The sequence below is a fragment of the Oryx dammah genome, unplaced genomic scaffold (genome assembly GCF_014754425.2).
Source record: "Oryx dammah isolate SB20612 unplaced genomic scaffold, SCBI_Odam_1.1 HiC_scaffold_6, whole genome shotgun sequence".
NCBI lineage: Eukaryota > Metazoa > Chordata > Mammalia > Artiodactyla > Bovidae > Oryx > Oryx dammah.
The window spans coordinates 26,962,236-26,981,527 of NW_024070190.1; the positions used below are offsets into that span (position 1 = coordinate 26,962,236).

A 19,292-nucleotide genomic window follows, 5' to 3' on the forward strand; every position below is an offset into this window, starting at 1 on the left:
TTTTGTGATTAGCATTCAAAGGAAAACTTCTGAGCTATCACTCAGTTACTGGATCTGACGGTTCCCCACCCTACCCACCCTTTTATGCTGATGGGATTCTTGGATGAAATCACCCTTAGATAATCACTCTAACTCTGCCAAGTGTCAAAAAGCACAGATATGCAGGGTTAGTTGGTTGTTTTCAGTCAGCAGTGACCTCACCTTACTGGTGTGTGAAGTACTGGGTTAGACATAAAGTTCATTTCATAACATTTTATGGAAAGACCCGAATGAACTTTTGGGCCAACCCAATACATTCTGCTTCACCAGGAAACCTCCACGAGAAGGGGCACATTGAGGACAGGCAGTGATGTGTGAAAGAGGCCAGGTCAGAGGCAGGCTGGAGGTCTGGCGGGAGGCTTGGGGCGGGCCATCCACAGGGACCATTCTGGCAGGCCTTGGCATTGGCCTTTGAGTGTATGGTAGAGCTGAGCCCCTCTCCTCTGCAAAATCTCCCCTACCTGCCTCACGTTTGTTGGCAGATCATAGGTGATGGGAGGACAGGAAGTGTTTTGTGAATCTAAAGCTGAGATGGGCAACTGCAGGTGAAGGTGAAAGAGGAGCATGAAAACGCTGGCTTAAAACTCAGCATTCAAAAAGCTAAGGTCATGGCATCTGGTCCCATCACTTAATGCAAATAGACGCGGAAACAGTGGAAACCGTAACCGACTTTATTTTCTTGGGCTCCAAAATCACTGCAGATAGTTCCGGCAGCCATGAAATTAAAAGAGGCTTGCTCCTCGGAAGAAGAGCTGTGACCAACCTAGACAGCTTATTAAAAAGCAAGGACATTACTTTGCTGACAAAGGTCCATACAGTCAAAGCTATGGCTTTTCCAGTAGTCATGTATTGATGTGAAAGTTGGACCATAAAGAAGGCTGAATGCTGAAGAATTGATGCTTTTGAGCCGTGGTGTTTGGGAAGACTCCTGAGAGTCCCTTGGACTACAAGGAGATCAAACCGGTCAATCCTAAAGGAAACCCTGAATATTCATTGGAAGGACTGATGCTGAGGCTGAAGCTCCAGTACTTTGGCCACCTGATGCAAAGAGCTGATTCATTAGAAAAGACCCAGATGCTGGGAAAGATTGAAGGCAGGAGGAGAAGGGGACAACAGAGGATGGATGATTGGATGGCATCACCGACTCAAGACATGAGTTTGAGCAAGCTCCAGGAGATGGTGAAAGATAGGGAAACCTGGCATGCTGCAGTCCTTGGGGTTGCAAAGAGTCAGACACGATTGAGCGATTGAACAAAAAGAAGTCAGGGGCAGAAGCCTTCCACACCCATTGCCTCTGAGAGATTTCCTGCTACACCTGCAGAGATGAGCTGTCCCCACAGAAAGCAGAAACCTTATCGGCCGCAAAGCCGAAAATATTGACCGTCTGGCCCTGCACAGACTAAGCTTGCTGGTCCTTGGTCTACAGAGTGTACGGTTTGTGCTCCCGAGGGAGGCTACTGCAGTTTGCAGGGCAGAGTGGTCTCTGATCTTCTGCAAAGCAGGGAGAGCCTCGTCAGACTCTGAGAGATGCTGTTCAGGGTTTGGGCGCGTAATCTGAAGGAGCAGGGTCCCCCAGGCATCTCCTTGGTCAAAAGGATGAAAGGAGGAGGCTTTCTGTGGGAGGGTCCAGGATTTCTTTGGGACTGAGCAAACTCTAGACCAGGGCAGGGCTCTCTGGCTCTTTCCTGGAAAAGAAGGCACGGCCAGAGGCAGTGCCCTAAAATTCTGCTGGCCTCAGATCTTTAACAATGAGAAGAAAATGGACTCTGGATACGTACATCAGTTCCTTCCCTCTCTGCCCCCTCAGCCTGGTGGGTATGTTGCTTTCGCTCCACTTCTTCCACTACCTGCTCAGAGGCTGTGAGCCCAACTTACAGAGCTCCACTTGGGGCAGCAAACTCCTGCGATTGAAGATGCAGAACATCCAAAAGTAGCCTAGATGCTGGAGTTGTGGTGTTTCTGGTTTATTACGCCTATAATGTTTTTCCTTTTTCTCCCCTTCTCCTTGGTTTAGGTGGAGAATTCAGGGGACCCATGGGAAAATTTCCAAAACAACCAGGCTCTTACCTACTGGGAATGTGTCTATCTGCTCATGGTGACCATGTCCACTGTTGGTTACGGGGATGTTTATGCAAAAACCACGCTCGGGCGTCTCTTCATGGTCTTCTTCATCCTCGGAGGACTGGTAAAAACGCTTTCTTTCAATGTTGATTTTGTGATCATTGGTATTTTCTATTATCCATTTTCTGAAGGCTATGTATTTGAGCCTGTGTTTCTGCATTAGAAGCAAGTGACCGCCTTAGTATTACAGTCCAGTTAAGGCAATCCCAAATGCCACGGTGCCTTTTCTGCCTATTTTGTTTGAGTACTGAGTTTGTTTCCCTGAGACCCAGGCACAGTGTCCTTGTGAGGGACGGCCATTTAGCCTGGAGCACACCTAATTGTCTTAAGAAAGGGATGCTCACTTATCAAGTGAGGGGGTCTGTGCCTTCATAATGGAATTCAGCTTCTGATATTCTGCAAGAATGGGGCTGTCACCTGACCTGGTAGATAACGATGATACTCTGTAGACAATTTGCGGTTTCAAGAGCTCCCCACCCCCATCCCGGTCCTCCCCAAACTTCCAACAAACGCTGTGGCTGGGCCCTTGCCTAAAGAGGAGGGTCCCCACCCCAGAGGACAGAGAGCCCACTGGTCCCCAGGTGGACATCACCACGTGAGCTGAGTGTGGTTTTGCAAACAGACCACAGCTCTCTTACAGAGCGACACGGGTGGGTGTTTCCGACCTCACTCTGTAAGTCAGAAAGTCGCACTGTTTGCTTTTCTGGGCTGTGCAGATCATCTTGGTGGGTTACCATGTACTTTTCAAGGGGGATTTCCGGCCACTCATCGGCGGGGACTGCATTTTGTCTTTCAGAGTAGCCCATGCGATGTTTAGATTTTTGCTGTGTGTAAGGTAAACCTAAACTCACACACAGCGTTCACACATGTACACCGCACATGCATTTATCTCATGCATACACACTCTCTGTTTTGTATGCATATGGCATATACATTTGAGAAATGTATGTAAGTGCGCGTGTGGTGTGTACATGCTCACAGCGTTCCTACGGTACCGTGAGGCCCCTGCAGACCACACGACCGCGTTATCCAGCCACAAGCACAATGTTTGTTGGACAAAACATGGCAGATTTGTGTTTCTCCTCACTATTCTTTCCTCCCATGTGATTTCCTAAATTTACCCTGTGTGCTTTTTAGTGATTTTTTTTTTTAATGGAAAAGTTTATATATATTTTAAATCTCCTCTTGGTGTTTATTGTCTTTAATCAGTCATAAAGGCATGGACTCTCATTTGAATTTTAATTAGAAAGAAAGGTTTTCTCTTAAAATTGTGTGTAAATTTATGAATGAGTGTGTGTGTGTGTGTGTGTGTGTTATTTCTCTAGTAGAGCTAGATGTCAATTTATTTATTCCTGTCTCCTTTACATTTTTAACTGATTTTTTTTTTTTTAGTTGTCTAAGTTGGTTAATGTTTGTTTTTTGTCCTGTGTAACTTCAGAAGCTTGCTCTTTTTCTTTTTTTTTAAAATACAATCCAGCCCATGAATATGTACCTTTGCAGCTCTAGTCCTTTTGTGTTTCCAGATCTTAGTATTTCCCCTCTCCCCCTTCTGAAAAGGTCGCCCCCTTTCTCTGGCCTGTCTTTTTAGTCTCTCTTCTGTTTCCTATCTTCTTCTCAGGCCATGTTTGCCAGCTACGTCCCTGAAATCATAGAGTTAATAGGAAACCGCAAGAAATACGGGGGCTCCTATAGTGCGGTTAGTGGAAGAAAGTAAGTATGCCAAGAGGTGTTGCTGCCTCCACTACGGTAGAATCCTCTCTGCATGCCATTTTTTTTTTTGGCTCTTGTTTCTTTGTTTCATGCATGTAGGCAATGTTTGCCCGCTACGTGCCCGAAATTGCTGCTCTCATCCTGAATCGGAATAAATTCGGCGGGACATTTAACAAACATGGAGGCAGAAAGTAAGTCAGTTGCATCAGAAGAGATGTGGTTGAGTGACTTCCAGAGCCCCTATGGCAGTGACACCTGAATCCCGCCCCCCTTACATCCCACCTGAAGGGCCACATTCTGTGTGGGGCATGATGTCAGAATGACCCCTCCAAGTTATCACAAGGACAAACTGCTGAGACCTGTTCCCATTCACAACTCTCTCCCCCACCCATCTTTCCAAGAGACATAATAGATTTGTCCTGGAAGGAGTCCACATGTTGCTGAACTCATATTTTCTATTCTGATCCCTAATGTGTAAGCCCAGTTTATTCATTCTTTATATTAATTAGATGATTGATTACATTCTGGTCCCTAAGAATAAAGAGGTGCCATCTTATGAGGTTTTTGTGTAGCCAAACCATGGGCTCATATTCCAGCAGGGAAGTCCCAAGGAGGGCAAGATCAAGGTCACATTGGCACACTGGTCACCAGGAGACCAAGTCTCTTTAGCCAGGAGGCACCAAGGTTGTCTTCAAAGGGACTCATTACTCAGTTGAAATTCCTTCTGGACAAGAAATATGTTTATAGTATTATCAGGGCACTGTGCCGGCTTCCTGATGCATCTTCTGTTTGGCTTTCCATACGTGAATGCTTTCTTCTCGGGGACTATTTCGATTTGTGTTCACATCATTTTGTCAGCATCACAGTCAGTGTGTGGCGGTGCTGTCAGCTGGAAGTTTTACTCCTGAGCAGATATAAGGCCTTGACTGCTCTGTTTTGAAGGAGAAGATTGGAGGGAGGCAGGGTGGACTGCATTCTGTACTGTTTTTCTTTCAAAGCTTTTGTTGAGCATTGAATTTTGTTTGCTTTTGAATTTTGGTTTTCATTTTAACTTCCATAGAGTAAGATATACACATCTTTATGTACAGCTCAAGGATTTTGTACCTGTGTACACACCCAGTAACTACTGCCCAGACCAAGATACAGAATATTTTTATCACTTTGCCCCTTCCCCAGTCATGAAAGTTACTATTATGGAATTAGGGTTTTTTTTGTTTTGTTTTGTTCTTATCCCATACATTAAAAAAATTTCACTCAGGCATGTCTGACTTAGCTACTCCATGGACTGGAGCCCCCCAAGCTCCTCTGTCCATAGAATTCTCTAGACAAGAATACTGGAGTGGGTTGCCATTCTCTTCTCCAGTGGGTCTTCCCAACCCAAGCATCAAACCTGGGTTTCCTGCAATGCAGACAGATTCTTTTCCATCTGAGCCAGAGCTTTTGATTAAATTTAAATACATATTTGTTAATTTTTATAGTGTTGTGTTGGTTTCTGCTATACAACAACACAATCAGCCATGATTATGCATTTTCAAATGAACTCTTGAATAGCCTATTTGCTCTTTAAGAGAAAAATAAAAGCAGTAGCATCGTGTTTCCATCCACCACCTCCTCCTTGCCTGACAGTCACATTGGAAGGAGCCCACCTCTTCTCCCATCAGTGATCCCACCGCATCCTGAGCTCAGGTGTCCAGTCCTCTGTTTAGAAAATGAGGAGGTGGGGAAAAGGACTCATTTTCTTGAACTACCCACAGGACACCCGTTTCCTTTCAAAGGCACGGAGGACAGAGGAGGCCAGTTGGCGTCTTTTCCAGAGAGGCAGCCGTTCTCCCACCTCCCCTCTGATGGAGCCCTCCTCCTCCTATTATCGTAACAGCCCTGGATGAGATGAGAACCAAGCTGTTCCGATTTCTGGGCCATTGGTTAGATCCAAAAGGCCAAATAAGTCCAGAGATTTCCACTGGTCATTTATTCCATGCCAAGAGGAAAACAGCCTCTCGGTTCGTCCTGCCTTGAAGGTGCGGATAGGTCGCCATAAAGCAGAAGGCACTTGGGGCACACAGGCTGCTTTTATGTCCTCCCCAGGCCACTGTCTCAGCCAGCCTTCCCCTCTCCCTCACCGCCCCTGAAGATGTCAGTAAAATCAATTGCCCTGATGTCTGTGTTGAAAATATTTCCCGACTCTCACTCCAGGTACATTTTTTTTCCCCTCCGAAATAGCTGCCATAGTCCAGTGTGGGTGGGCCTGCTGGTGGGGGGCTTTTGTTGACGGGTGACCCAGATGAGGCCCTGAGACCCACGTCGCTCACCCACTCCAGTCCCATCCGGTTGTCCCTTGGCCTTGGCACCTCTGCTCAAACCCCCGCGTCGAAGGCTTCAGATCACAGACTTCCCGCGGCTTTTGTTCTGGCTCCATCTCCATCATCTTTTATCACAACTTTTACCCTGGTTTTTTCTCTTTTCTCTTCTCCCTTTATGAAAATGCACACTCCGCCTTTAATGTTCCTCTGGGTCTCTGAGGTCCCCCAACCCTGCGGACAGAAAATAGGTTCTGTCATCAGTACTGGGGCTGTTCGCTTTACTTTACGCATTGTTTCCTGGTTCAAAAGCTAATTACTTAGTAGTTTAAAGAAGCCCTTTGGTCACTTAGATCTTTCATCAGAAAATATAAGCATGGGAAAGGAACGGTAATAAAGGGCCATTAGCACCCTTTGTTTGATGTTGTTTTTCTAGTCAGTAGAACAAGATTGATGAAATGTTATGTTTGGCCAAAATTTGAGTTTTCATTTGGAATTCAGTGTTGAGAGAATGGGCTGTCAGAATCAATAAGTTTTCTTTCGCTTGGGATATGGGCATGTGGTAGTAATTAGCAATATAAGGTCTTTAGTTGAGCAACCAAGCATGGATTCTGGCAGCAAACATAATGAGAAACTACAGTTGTTCTATTTCTAACGTCAAAAAGTTTCCAGATAAAATTAAACGCATTTGCAAAAGAAAAGCAGCTAAACTTTGTTGAAAGATAGAATTCATACTTAAAATAGTGTGCTTCGCCCTGTGTTTTTGTGTGTGTGTAAATATATGTGCTGTACCCACGGACACATGTCCATGTCTCAGTTCTCCCTAAGATTTCATCAGATGGATGCCCAGAAAGTAACTTAAACGTATACATAGTTAAGGGATTTGTTTATGTGTGCACATTTTGCTTGGAATATAACTTCTCTAACAATGCATTGACTTGTCGGAGAACTCAAGGTAACACGTGACCCAAAGCCATGGAGACACATGAATTGGAAATTCAAAGATTATTTAAAGTCAAAAAAATTGGGGTAGAGAACCATGGTGTTTTGTTCACACAACACTCAATTTCAGGGTTTTGGAGAATATGAAAATTTCAGTGGCACCTCATTTTCAGTTCTAATCTATGTTGGCATAATAGAAACAGTTCACGTAGGGTCCCCAGAACATCCTCACCAGCAACACAGCATCCAGGGCTCACAGTTGCTCACACTCATGTTCTTATCAACATCCCTGGCCTGACCTCCTACAGGACACCCAGAGCCAACAGTAGATATAGGAGTGTGTGTGTGAGTGTGAGAAAGAGAGTCATTCTCTAGTTTATCCATTATGATAAAGTCCCTAAGATAGGGACTTGGTCAATAACCAAAGGTCTAATCAGTATCTTGTCAGGCAGCCTCTTGAGTTGAGGTCTTGGGAACAATTAGTCTCTTTGGGCTGAGACCTTAGATCTTATTCAGAAGAGTAGCCCTCCTGTAGCCCAGCCTGCCTTGAGGCCACTGTCTCCACTTCTTTCCCTTCCTGTAAGTTCGAAGCCTCTCAGAGGTGGTAAAGTGGACGGGTGAGGCTCCCATGGCCTTTGAGATCCCAGCTTGCTCTCCTTCCTCCCACAGCTCCTGCTGTTTTCCCCAGAGATTTCCTCTCTGCTTGTGACTCAACCCACTCCTGGTTAGTTTATGAGAACTGACAAGATCATGGTCTGAGGTCGCATGGCCAAGGGCCATGGAAAATAATCAGCCAGGGAGAAGAATCCATCTGCGGTAACCCCCTTGTCAGAGACAGCTGGCCTGGGGAGCCATCCAGACAATGGACTTCCCAGGATGGGGCTCCTGGGGCCTGAAACTGAAGCAGCCCCAGGCCAAGTGGTTGGGAGATGGGAGGCTAGATGGGTTTGGATTGTTCTACTGATTCCTGGTAGCTAAAGGCTCAGAGGACATAGAGAGAAGGATGGACAGTTGAGGACAAGGAATATGGAAAGGGGGCCAAGAACTGAATGTAACTTACTGGGAGGAAGATCCTTGGCTGGGTGAGGAGTCTGTGTCCCCTTCTAGCTGGGGAACCCCTATTTCATAAATAGGCGCTAACTCCTATTCATGAAGTCTGTCTGTGAAACAGAAATGTACAATGGATTCTCTTAGACCTCCTTATATAGGTGGAGGAGTGTCACGTATTTCTGGAAATGAGAGCGTGAATCAACAGATCCCAAGTCTTGTGACTGGCTTCTGTGGCAATGATAATATCTACAGGTGCTTCCATCCTTCTGCATCCCCATGGCAGCCGTGCGAGGAAGGTATCACCGTCATCTCCATTTGCAGTGACTTGCCTGACATCACAACCCTAGTAAAGGGTCAATCTGGGACCTGAACCTGGGTGCAGTCTGCTCCACTGGGCCATGCCGCTTCTCTAGATCATCTCTTGAGACTCCTTTCTGCTCTAAACTCAGTGATCCTATCACTGTAACTTTTCTTCCACTTCTACCCACAGTGGGGCCAGAACACTGCGTATAAGATGATGAGGAAGGTAAAGGCCTGAGCATCACTTTGGGCCCCTCTCCCCCTTCTACTCACCTAGTGCCTCTAAGGAGCCTGGCCCTAGGGTCAAGGACAAAAAGGTGGAGAGGGGACAGAACCATTTCTTCCTAGTTTTTCTCATTTGGTTAGATTGTCAAAGTATTTACCTCTTGAACATGTCTAACAATGAGGGGCTTTTAAGGATGGTCAGAAAGATCACTGGCCAAAATGAGATTTGTGGGTTTCTACTTGCTGCTTCCTGGTTCCATCCTTCCTGAGGAGGTCATTTCCTAGGGGGCCAGCTGTGGTGGGATTGTTGTGATCTGCCCAGACTTGGACTCTCTCCTGGGCACAGCCCACCTGCTTGTCATCTGAAGAAGAGCATTCTTTGCCCTGGCAAACATAACTACCTGTGCCTTTCACCTCCCCAGCTGGTCTGCACAGCTCGGGGCACTTCTGCAATAGTGGTTTCTTAACTGTCAGTGGGAACTTGAATAGCAGTTGCCCGTCTTGGAAAATCCTGGGTGGGTTGCCTGGGTTTATTTCATAGCTTTGAGTGAAAATCTCGACCCTCAGGAGGCAGTGTCCTCCCGGAAGGAGTTTGGGTGGTCTACCTTCAAACCTAGGTGTGGCCTCAGGGTTGTAAGAAGCCGCCTTAATACCATAGAGGTTGGCCAACTTCATCAGGGGATTTCCCAGGTGGCGCTAGTGGTAAAGAACCTGCCTGCCAGTGCAGGAGACATAAGAGACACAGGTTTGATCCTTAGGTTGGGAAGATCCCTTGGAGGAGGGACATGGCACCCCACTCCAGTATTCTTGCCTGGAGAATCCCATGGTCAGAGGAGCCTGGCGGGCTATAGTTCATAGGGTTGCAAAGAGTCCCACATGGCTAAAGAACAACAACAATGTCAAGACTTTGTCAGGCTTTTCCATTTAAAGATGAAGCAGAGTACTTTATTACGTCCTTCAATGTCAGTGCTCATATTTTATAAAGCATTCAATGACTTAGAACAGAATTGCAAGGATGAAGAACACAGGGCACAGTGAGCTGCCTGCCTCGCTCTCCACTCTTGCTGTCACCGCCACTGGCTCACTTGCTCAGGCTGCGACCCTCTCTCAGGACCACATGCCAGGCAGCTACGCGTGGTATCTGTCACGTGGAGGCTACATGTCCGGAAGCTGACAGGCAATGGCAAGGGTAGGAGTAAAAGGAAATGCCAAGTACAGATTTTAATACATGCAACGCAAGCAAGAATAATCTAAGATTCTGTTATAGGGCAAAACAGGGATGGTTTACAGGGATAAAGTGGTCTAGGGAGGTGACGCCCCAGAGAAAGGGCTATTACAGCCTACTCAACAACTTTCATTACTGCCTAGACAGAGGGGAGCTAACACTCTAGGTTTTAAAATTAATATTATGGGAACCCCTCCTGCAACTATTGATCTTTAGTACTATCTCCAAGGAACTAGGTCTTTAAAATCTCATTTGTGTTTCAGGCCCTCTTTTGCCTACAGTACTCCTGTCCACTGGCTTACCAGGGGAGGCCATCCTACTTCTTGATGATGAGGTCATTTAATTTTGTATCTTTCCTCTGATCAGAAATAAGCCCTTCATCTCCCTCACATCCTTCATTCTTCTCTGAGACCACATTCTATTTCCTCCTGCCCAGCTCTTTTGTATCAACATGAAATTCCACTTTCTCCACCGCTCAGATTTTGCCCACCTGGTTCTAGACCATTGTTTAAAAAAAGAATTGGGATCTTAAATGTTCCGCTGCACCAGGACAGGGATTGTTTCTTTATAAAGACTCATTTAATCTACCCCCATTGTCCGTTTCCTGCCCCTCAAAAGAACTAATGTGAGTCCTGCCTTCATCTTCATCTCATCCATGTCTGTTTTCTGAGTGCTTGCAACATGCCAGATGCATTGTACAGGCTCTTGAAAATCTTCAAATTCGCCACATCTATCTTCAGCAATACGTTACATTATTTGGCTCCCAAAGTGGTTGGGGAGTTCAAACTCAGAGCTTGTGTAAACCTCCCTTCTTGGTTCCCAGAGGTCAGAGCCTTCCTACACTAATACTTTCTCCTTTACTCATTCTGAGATGGTCTGACCCCAGTGCTTAGAAATAGGATGTGGGGTTAATTCATAGGGTGTTGTCTTGGGTTGAGCCCCATGTCCTTTTCCTTCCTGTCCGTGTGTAACGCAGACAACACTCCCCCTGCCTCCTCCTCGGCCTGTGAATGGGGTGCTGTTCCTAGGAGTGATGGTGTCTATAAGATTTCTGCATCACAGACATCCCTCTGGCTGAAATGTGACTGCTGCTTTGCTTTTTATACAAACTTCAATCCCTCAACAAGTAAGCTGTTCAGCCCTCTAGTCATGGGGCCCACGTGTTCCCCAGCCTAAACTCTCAGCAGTGTTTTCAGATTCCTAGATTTTAAAAGCCATAAATTAGCAAATCGTCAACATATCACCAGGAAGGATCATCTGGTAGCCATTCTAGTCAGAAGAAAACACAGGCCCCAATAACTGATCTTCACAGAGATATGAAGAACTGTAGACAGACAGCTACAGTAAATAGGAAGACAAACAGATAATTCAAGTTGACAGGCATGTTGGACTGATTAGGCATTCTGCTTTGATTAGCATTAAACTTTGGGGGGAAGAAAAAAAATGAGATTGCCCTAATACTTTGGAAAAATGACCCCTTGACTACTTCTGAAATTCAGTACCAAGGGGCAGATACTGAAAATGAGTGTTATTAGATGCTGTATCATGTAAAGGCCCAGGTATTCCTTTCCAATGAGAGGGGTCTTTATGGGTGTGGATGTGGGCACTTCTTTCTTTGCATCTGCTTTGGATTCTTGTAAGCCACGTCTTCAGTCCTTTTCAAACTTGGAGCTCTATTTAGAGAGACTTGGATGCATATTAAATCTATTTCCTGATAATACTAATGGAATGAAAGCTTGTCTCCCCCCTACCCCCCCACCACTTTTCTGCTGTTTCTCTTCCCTTCCACACACTTGTCAAAATGTTCCAGCTATTGTTCTGAAAACAAGAATAGACATGTAGGTGGGAGATGAACTGTGTACCTTAAAAAATAAAAAGTCATATTCAGACTTTGACTTTCACCCTCATATATTCTTTCTTCCATTAAAGAAAAAGAATTCTGAATATAACTTTTCTAATTATAATCCCTGAAGATTCTTTCTGCCTAACCTCACATTTGATTGGGTGAATCCTTGTTCAATTCAGTTCAGTCGCTCAGTCGTGTCTGACTCTTTGTGACCCCATGAATCGCAGCACGCCAGGCCTCCCTGTCCATCACCATCTCCCGGAGTTCACTCAGACTCACGTCCATCGAGTCGGTGATGCCATCCAGCCACCTCATCCTCTGTCGTCCCCTTCTCCTCCTGCCCCCAATCCCCCCCAGCATCAGGGTCTTTTCCAATGAGTCAACTCTTCGCATGAGGTGGCCAAAGTACTGGAGTTTCAGCTTTAGCCTCATTCCCTCCAAAGAAATCCCAGGGCTGATCTCCTTCAGAATGGACAGGTTGGATCTCCTTGCAGTGCAAGGGACTCTCAAGAGTCTTCTCCAGCACCACAGTTCAAAAGCATCAATTCTTCAGCACTCAGCTTTCTTCACAGTCCAACTCTCACATCCATACATGACCACTGGAAAAACCATAGCCTTGACTAGATGGACCTTTGTTGGCAAAGTAATGTCTCTGCTTTTGAGTATGCTATCTAGGTTGGTCATAACTTTTCTTCCAAGGAGTAAGCGTCTTTTAATTTCATGGCTGCAATCACCATCTGCAGTGATTTTGGAGCCCCCCCAAAATAAAGTCTGACACTGTTTCCACTGTCTCCCCATCTATTTCCCATGAAGTGATGGGACTGGATGCCATGATCTTCCTTTTCTGAATGTTGAGCTTTAAGCCAACTTTTTCACTCTCCACTTTCACTTTTGGGCAGATTCTAAATCTAAAGGACAAACACGACCCTCCGAGCCTAAGTTGTGCTGTGTTTTCTCTTTCCGCTGTGTCATTCATTCTGATAGCCGTCTTCCTGGAGTTGTGCAAAGTGATTACTAGTAGATTTGGGGTTTCATCCCACTGCTGCCATCACACACTAAAAATAAACCAGGAAACCTTCTAACTGGCCAAGTCCAGTGTCTCTTTTTTATTGTAAAAGAACTTTAGAAGCTGATGCAGCATGAAGTTCATGGAAACTTGATTCTGTGCCTCTCAGGGTTTGCACCTCCACATCTGGTACTGGTATTGCATAACCTCCCAAACCGTGGGGGCTTCTTCAAATGTGAGTACCAGTTGTCAGTAAAAGCAAACTTCTCTCACCTCCAGTACTTTGGCAATAAGGACACATGTTCGGAGATAGATGTATGCCCATCTCGTGAGAGGTATTATGGCCCTAGCCACTGACTTCAAAGGCAAATGCTAGCTAGTATATAGAACAGATTTAGGAAAGCTCCCATCCCAATATATTTGCTCAACTAATAATTATTTGAGTCCTGTTATGTTCCAGGCACTGTGCTGGGTGCTGTGGGTTAAAGGATGAGCAAGAAGATATGATTCTTGCTCCCCTGCGCCTTACCTGAGACTTTGATCAATCAGAACCACCCAAGAGCTAGTGGCAGCTATGTAGAAGCTGGATTACAGAGGAGCCTTGTCTCCGTGAAATGCTCTTTCGGCAGGAATTTTGTTCAATAAAATCATGAAGGTATAAGGCAATCATGAAGACTGCAAGCCTTTTAGAGGGAATGCTCCTAAAAGCATTAGATAATTCACATTGGTAGATGTCTCCATTGGAGTAGTTTAGGGCAAAGGTAACAGAGAGATGACTTGTGGACCTAAAAACCTACAAATCTAATGATGGACCCTGTAAAAGAGGGGTACAGAGACATTCAGAAAGTAGAGGGGCTGCTAATGCCACATTGAGTTCTGGGCCTTTCCAATCTAGCGAACATCCCTCTGTGGTATCTTATGCCTTATCAAGCTCTGGAACCTGTGGACTTCTCCCAGTACTTGTGTGTGTGTCAGAAGATGGAGGCTCAGGGTGTTGGGTCTACTTACAGTGGATGGCTAGCAGCACACAGCTAGCAGGGGCAACACCCTTGGTTGTGGCTGAGGAATGAGGCCACACCCAAGGGTGTGTCAGGATATGTCAACTTAATTGTTGTTATGGGAGGGCCATATCCCAACAGCTTATGTTCTAGGGCCGTGAGGCATGTGGGGGTATTTGGGAAGGCAGTCGGGTCAGTTTGCACATCAAAGCTAGCATGCTTTCCCTCTACCAGGCAAAATTAAGAACCGCTTCTTTGCTTGGACTCATTCTCCCTCTGTTCTGTCTTCATCCCCAGAGGGTGTAGCTGATCTTGTCTTTCATCTTCTCTCCTCTTGGTACCTTGTGTTCAGAAGCAGCATTATCAAGTGGAAACAGGAAGATCTGATTTGATTGGAATAGAGGAAAATGATGTTCAAGTGCCTGGATTTCTCTGTTAGCCCAAAGAGCCACCTAAAATTGGAAGAATCAGGTCAAAGGAAGAATGGCTTACTAAAAATGACCAAAGGCCACAAAACCCTGCAGTAATGGATGAATAAAAGGCAGAAGGGCGAGTTGTAGAGAGACACAAGGAAGGACCAGTGTTATTTATGAGATCTGGGCAATTATAGAATTGCTTGCTTAAGAAGCTATATAAGTCCTCTTCCATGAAGGAAGGAGGAAAGAGATAAAATCAAAATAGTGGTGCTAATAACTGCATACTGGGTTATTGTGAGAATTCAGTGAGAAACTAAAGGTAAACAAATCTACAATTAAAGTTCTTTGGTTATAGGCAACTTGCTGACTTCAGCAGAAAAGGCTTTTTTTTTTTTTTTTTGAAGGTTAAAGTATCTTACAGCATTCAGACAAAAGCTGAAGATGCTAGAAAGAGGTGAGGCTGAGAAGCAGCACTGGGGTCCAGCAAGCAGAAACTCAGAGAAAGTCCTCACAAGCTTTCACCATGAGGATCAGTCCATTCCCACCATGAACTTGGTGTCACTTCATTTAAGACTGGAAAGCACTGCTTGTCCAATTCTAGGCAGGAACCATGACTGAAGGTCCCAAGACTGTATTTGACTGGGGAGGAGTGGTTCCCCAAATTTAAAACGAGGTGGTGTTCTCTAGATTGGACAGAACCTGTGCTCCAGATGAGAGGCAGCTTCTTAATTATGCGGGCAAGCAGCAGAAGCAGGCTTATCTGCATCTCCCTTCCTCACCCCCATGTCTCTCCTTCCTTTCCCCAGTCCAAGGTTTAGGTTTATGCTTAATTTTAGCATGAATGTCATTCTAGACAACCAGAGAACTGGGACCTCACCGTGGTCCCGATCATTGCATTTTTCTTTGTAAGTACTTTGAAAACATTGTTTAAAAAAAAAAAAGTGTGTGTGTGCACACAAGCATGAATGTTTGTGTGTCCAAAACAAACCTAGCACCTAATTTAAGAATCTGTACATTTAGGGACTTTGCTGGCAGTCCACCTTCCAGTGCAAGGGGTGCAGGTTCAGTCCCTGTTTCAGAAGCTAAGATTCCATACACCTTGCAGCCAAAAAGCTATAAAACAAAAGCAATATTGTAACAGATTCAATAAAGACTTTAAAAATGGTCCACATCAAAAAATCTTAAAAAAAAATCTGTACATTTAGGTAACTGCAGATTTCATTCTATAGCCAAATCCAATGAATAAAGATCAAAAATTATTTACTAAACCCTGAACTCCCTCATTTGATGTCTTTTTAAAATTTAGATGTAGACTATTTTACTTTTTCCCAAGAAATAAGGTGCTTTTGAAAGGAGGGTGCATGTTAGACTAGAACACAGTCAATATCTCCTGCTCTGGGGTTCTTAGTATTTATTTTTAAGGCTTGAGTTGAGGTTCCTTTTTGGCAACAAGCTACACAAGGTGTTGGCCATTCCTCATGCCTGGTAGCTTTCCTGGTAGCTTAGCTTTCCTGGTAAAGTGTCTGTCTGCAGTGCAGGGGACCCGGGTTCAATCCCTGGGTTGGGAAGATCCCCTGGAGAAGGCAATGGCACCCCACTCCAGTACTCTTGCCTGGAAAATCCCATGGACGGAGGAACCTCGTAGGCTACAGTCCATGGGGTCACAAAGAGTCAGACATGACTGAGTGACTTCACTTTCACTTTCTTTCATGCCTGTTATAATTGTGGAGGTCCAATTGTGATTTGGGATGATGGAGGTACAGATACAGATCCCTCTGGGTGGTTTAGATCCTGACTGTCTGTGTAGGATGAGATGTGCCCTCTTTGTGCAGAAAGTTCTGGTCTGGTCGGGGCATCCCAGTATTCTCTGTTGGGACTGCCAGTGGTCTGTCCTCTGACCTTGGGGCTCTGTTTTACAGAGGTGCCTTTGGTGCACTGCTGGAATCTATTTGCTCAGCCTTCTGCCCCCTTTTAGGGAAACAGCCAAACAGCCTGTCTCCTCCAGAACAGCTCTATTGACAGCTGGATAAGATGATTACTTTATTCTCTTCCTCACTAGTGGGGAGAAGATATTCCCTTCCTCTGTGATTAGCAAAGTGCTAGATGTGGGTCCTGGGTAGACAATTATCTCTGAACCTCCTTGGTTTTTTTTTTTTTTTTTGGTTGTTGGCTTGCTTTTGTTTTTTCATCTGCTTTAATGGGCACTGGTTAAAACCATGGGATCCTGAGCTCCATACACACTCACAACTGTTTTGTTTTCATTTTTGTCTTGTTTACATGCACTGTTTTCTTACAAACTTGAGACACAGTGATAGGTCAGAGGTGGCAGAATCAGCCAATGACCTGCAGGCTTGCAGTGAACTAACTAGAAAATGTCTTCTACACTTCCCATGACATGGAGTGTCCAAGCCAAGCATACTTCGCCAACCAGTCCACTGATCAACAGTTAATTCTTGAGAGCCCAGAAAGTTTTAGGGGTTCTGAGCTGGGTCTCAGGGCAGCCCAGAGTTAGCAGTTGTTTGCTGAAGATGACCATCCCACTGGGAGGCAGTTCCTTTGGGATGGGCTCCCAGTATAAGGGGCGGTGGGAAGGCAGGACTAGGGTTAGCCTCTTCCTTCAGGCAATGGGATTATGAGCCTTAAGGGGAAATCTGGGTAACAGTTGCTCTAAAGGACATGCCCCAAGTCAGGGGAAGCACTACTAGGTGAGACACAATGGAAAACTCAGAACGTTCCTGAATCTCTCTCTCATACGAGACAGTCTTGGAGAGAGTTATGTTGACCCTGACGGTTTCAGTTCAACATAGGAGGGACGACGTGAACTTTGGGTACTGACCATCATGTGATCTGGGATGTGGCGTCTTTTATCGCCCCTGCCTTCTATGTGATAAAATGCTGTGGAATTCCCTTGACAAGTCCTTCTTAAAATTCATTCCCATCAGACACAGTCTCCAGTAGTGGGAGGTGTTGGGGGTGAGAGTGAGGACGAGCCAAGCATGATTAGAAGGCTCAGCAGAGAGACAGGAAAGATTCTAGCATATGTATTTGATATAAATATTATAGTTTTACAGAGACATCTAGATCAATATACGCCACATTTCATCTACCTCTTTGACAAAGTGAGCGCAATGTATTCAGGGAAAGCTGTATAGGATTTTCAATTTACTCTGTATGATTTATTGTGACAGGATAGCTATGGGTTTTTTAAGTTCTTTATACTTGTTCCAGTAAAAATGGATATAGTATCTTAAAAAATAAACAGCCCAGAGCTGTGCATTTTACATTGTCTTCCTAGAGCGAGGCTCAGCTGAAGAGAGATCTGAGACCTCCCTGCCCTTGTGGGGAGTGATGCAGTCAGATTCTCAGTCCTCACTCTTGAGAGCTTTTTTTAAAAATTTTTTTTAGAGTGGGGGTTTGGTAACAGGGAACTGCATTGGGAAGCCATGGCAGACGTCTAGACTCGATAGGCTGGTGTGAACGGGGTGGGGCAGAGAGCTGGAATACTGAGTGGGTGCAGCCCCAGCAGTCTGGGTCTCTTCATTTTCTAGTGACCGGGCCCCAGGTCACACAGCATAGGTCCCCCCGACTCCTGAGTCCTAGCCCAGACTCCTTTCAGGCGCACCAGCTTCTTTGGTATTGCAGACATCAAACCAAGGGGATAGGTCTGCCCTTCCTCTGGCATTCACCTTGCACTGAGCTCTGGACCTCGGTTTCCACGCTGAAATAATGCAGACAGCAGACTAAACATTCACCAAGGGCTGTCCTGATGCTAAGATAGACAGAGGACGTGGAAAAGAGCCTATCGTCGCAGATCTCTTTTTCAAAGGCCACTGGCTTTAAGAAACGTTACCTGAGTCTTTCAAAAGGTGTAGACATTGGTTCTCATTGAGTTACACTCAACCTCATTCCATCTCCAGATGCCTCATTTGCTGGAACCTTTGACTGGGAGACCCTTCTCTGTCCTCATCTAATGCCTTCTGCCATAAGTCAGTTCCCCTTAGTGATCCATTCAGAAAGACACCAGTGGAATTGAGTTCTAAAATTGAATTTCCAACTCCACTGGGGCATTCCAGCATGCTTGGCCCATCTCCAAGAAGAGAGTAGTGAGACTGAGGATACTGTGTGGGATTTCATTCCGAAAGTGGAGATGTGTCTTAATGGGAGGGAAATATTGAATGAGGATGTACCCATGAAATAAGCAATTAGCACTTTTGTGATAGAGCCTGTAATAGTCAAGCATCATTTCTCTGATTAAGTCACACTCCACCCTTGATGCCAAGCCTGCTTCATATTGCCCATTCTAATTCAATCCATCCCCTCTTTCTGGAGCCCTTATCCAAACCAGGCATGCTTTCTTACACTGGATGAGTAACTTCTTCCCACAAAGTGCCATCGACTACTATTTTGGCATTTAAGATGCTTCCTCATGTATCTGACTTCTATGGGTCTTTTAATCCAAGCTGCTAAAATTAGTTTATTCCAAGACAGAGTTGTTCACAGGACTTGACAGAACTTTAAAAACCAAAGAAGTCATTCCACCAGAAATGGTTTTTGATTTGTTAGCCATCTTCACAAACCAAGTGGCGAGGCCCTTAATGACATCAATCATTAAGATTACTGGTAGTCTTGAAAAGTTTGAATCCAGAGCCACAGATGGGAAGAGCATTAGAGCCCTTCACAGCCAATGTTCCTGAATGTTCTCTATTGTCAGTGAATCTTTTATTGGATTTTTTGTTCTCTTGTGGGATCCTTGGGCTGAACATAGTATAAAGTGCTATAAAGGTGGTATTTACATCACCTTGCAGCCCTTTGCTATGGCAACCGACTCCAGTGCTCTTGTCTGGAAAGTCCCATGGATGGAGGAGCCTGGTAGGCTGCAGTCCATGGGGTGGCTATGGGTCAGACACGACTGAAGCAATGTACCACCAGCAGCAGCCCTTTGACTTCCAAATTGCATGCCTTCAATTAACAACTTGGTTCTGAGTTTCTGCTGTCATTCAGCCTTTGCTGTCTTGAGCTTGCCGGCCTGGCTGACTAGATGCAGCTAGTATCTGTTGATACCATGCTGCGATGATGCTTTAAGTGAGGGCGTCTCTCCTGTCCCAGGGAGGACCCTC

The 19,292-nt window shown here is 45.3% G+C and overlaps 1 protein-coding gene across 13 annotated transcripts in view; it reads left to right on the plus strand.

Moving 5' to 3' along the window:
- The window catches only part of KCNMA1 (potassium calcium-activated channel subfamily M alpha 1), a 773,098-nt gene that overhangs the window by 515,838 nt on the left and 237,968 nt on the right, over positions 1–19,292 (plus strand). For 12 of the 13 annotated variants that reach the window (XM_040242344.1, XM_040242341.1, XM_040242343.1 and 9 more), the window contains exons 8-9: positions 2,054–2,224; positions 3,779–3,870. In XM_040242344.1, coding sequence (XP_040098278.1) covers positions 2,054–2,224; positions 3,779–3,870 — 263 coding nt within the window. Of the gene's footprint in view, positions 1–2,053; positions 2,225–3,778; positions 3,871–3,969; positions 4,062–19,292 lie in introns of all 13 variants that reach the window. The other variant, XM_040242345.1, reaches the window with a different exon arrangement.